Source organism: Tupaia chinensis, unplaced genomic scaffold (genome assembly GCF_000334495.1).
Source record: "Tupaia chinensis unplaced genomic scaffold, TupChi_1.0 Scaffold000258_1, whole genome shotgun sequence".
Lineage (NCBI taxonomy): Eukaryota > Metazoa > Chordata > Mammalia > Scandentia > Tupaiidae > Tupaia > Tupaia belangeri.
This window is the reverse complement of record NW_006159738.1, coordinates 2,182,678-2,183,312: the sequence shown is the minus strand read 5'-3', so window position 1 is coordinate 2,183,312 and position 635 is coordinate 2,182,678. Positions and strand designations below refer to the sequence as shown.

Sequence of the window (635 nt, the reverse complement as noted above, 5' to 3'; positions counted from 1 at the left end):
GCATCTCCCCACAACGCCGCGCGCACACTCACTTCCGAAGGAGACTCCCCCACCAGTCCCCGCATCCCCCTACCTCCTCCCTCCACCGCCCGGCGCCCGGCCCCGCAGCCCCCCAGATTCCGGGCGAACCCCGAGCCGGCTCAGCCCCCCTCCACGCCTTTCCGCGCTACCACCTCCCCACTTAAGTGTCTGAGACTCTGAGTCTCACAAGGGACTGGAGGAGTAAGCCGCTTGCTTCCTTTTGCATGCAATTTATTGTATTTTTTTCCGGTCCTCTTGCAAAACACAGAAAAGGAAAGAAAAGGCAGCGAGAAACAATCAAAAAAATAGATCTATCATATACCAAATACAGATTTGGGGGAAAAAAAAAGCTACACACCAATCTTCTTCCAGAGTCTTTCTCTGCCTCCATTTTTTTAGGAGAGTTCACCAATTAATTGTCAACACTCCTGCCCCCTGCATTTTGGCCGAGGGGGGAAGGAGGGAAGACCAAAGAAAACAAACCAAAAAATAAATAAATAAAGCAGGCCAGAGCCGAGATCTACAAAGTTTTGCACCAACACTTAGGCAGATCCGTTTGCAAAGTCCTAGGAAACCATTTTCAGCAGTTGTGGGGGGGGGGGAGGCGTCGACGT

At 51.8% G+C, this 635-nt stretch overlaps 1 protein-coding gene across 3 annotated transcripts in view; it reads right to left on the bottom strand.

The window, feature by feature from the left end:
- KDM2B (lysine demethylase 2B) overlaps positions 1 to 635 on the bottom strand; it is a 147,709-nt gene that overhangs the window by 146,368 nt on the left and 706 nt on the right. The window contains exon 1 of one of the 3 annotated variants that reach the window (XM_006149292.3): positions 380 to 582. The exons of 1 other annotated variant lie outside the window; for it this stretch is intronic. In XM_006149292.3, the coding sequence (XP_006149354.1) occupies positions 380 to 412 (33 nt within the window). In that variant the 5' untranslated portion in view covers positions 413 to 582. Of the gene's footprint in view, positions 1 to 379; positions 583 to 635 lie in introns of those variants that run through there. One more of the 3 variants, XM_006149293.3, reaches the window with a different exon arrangement.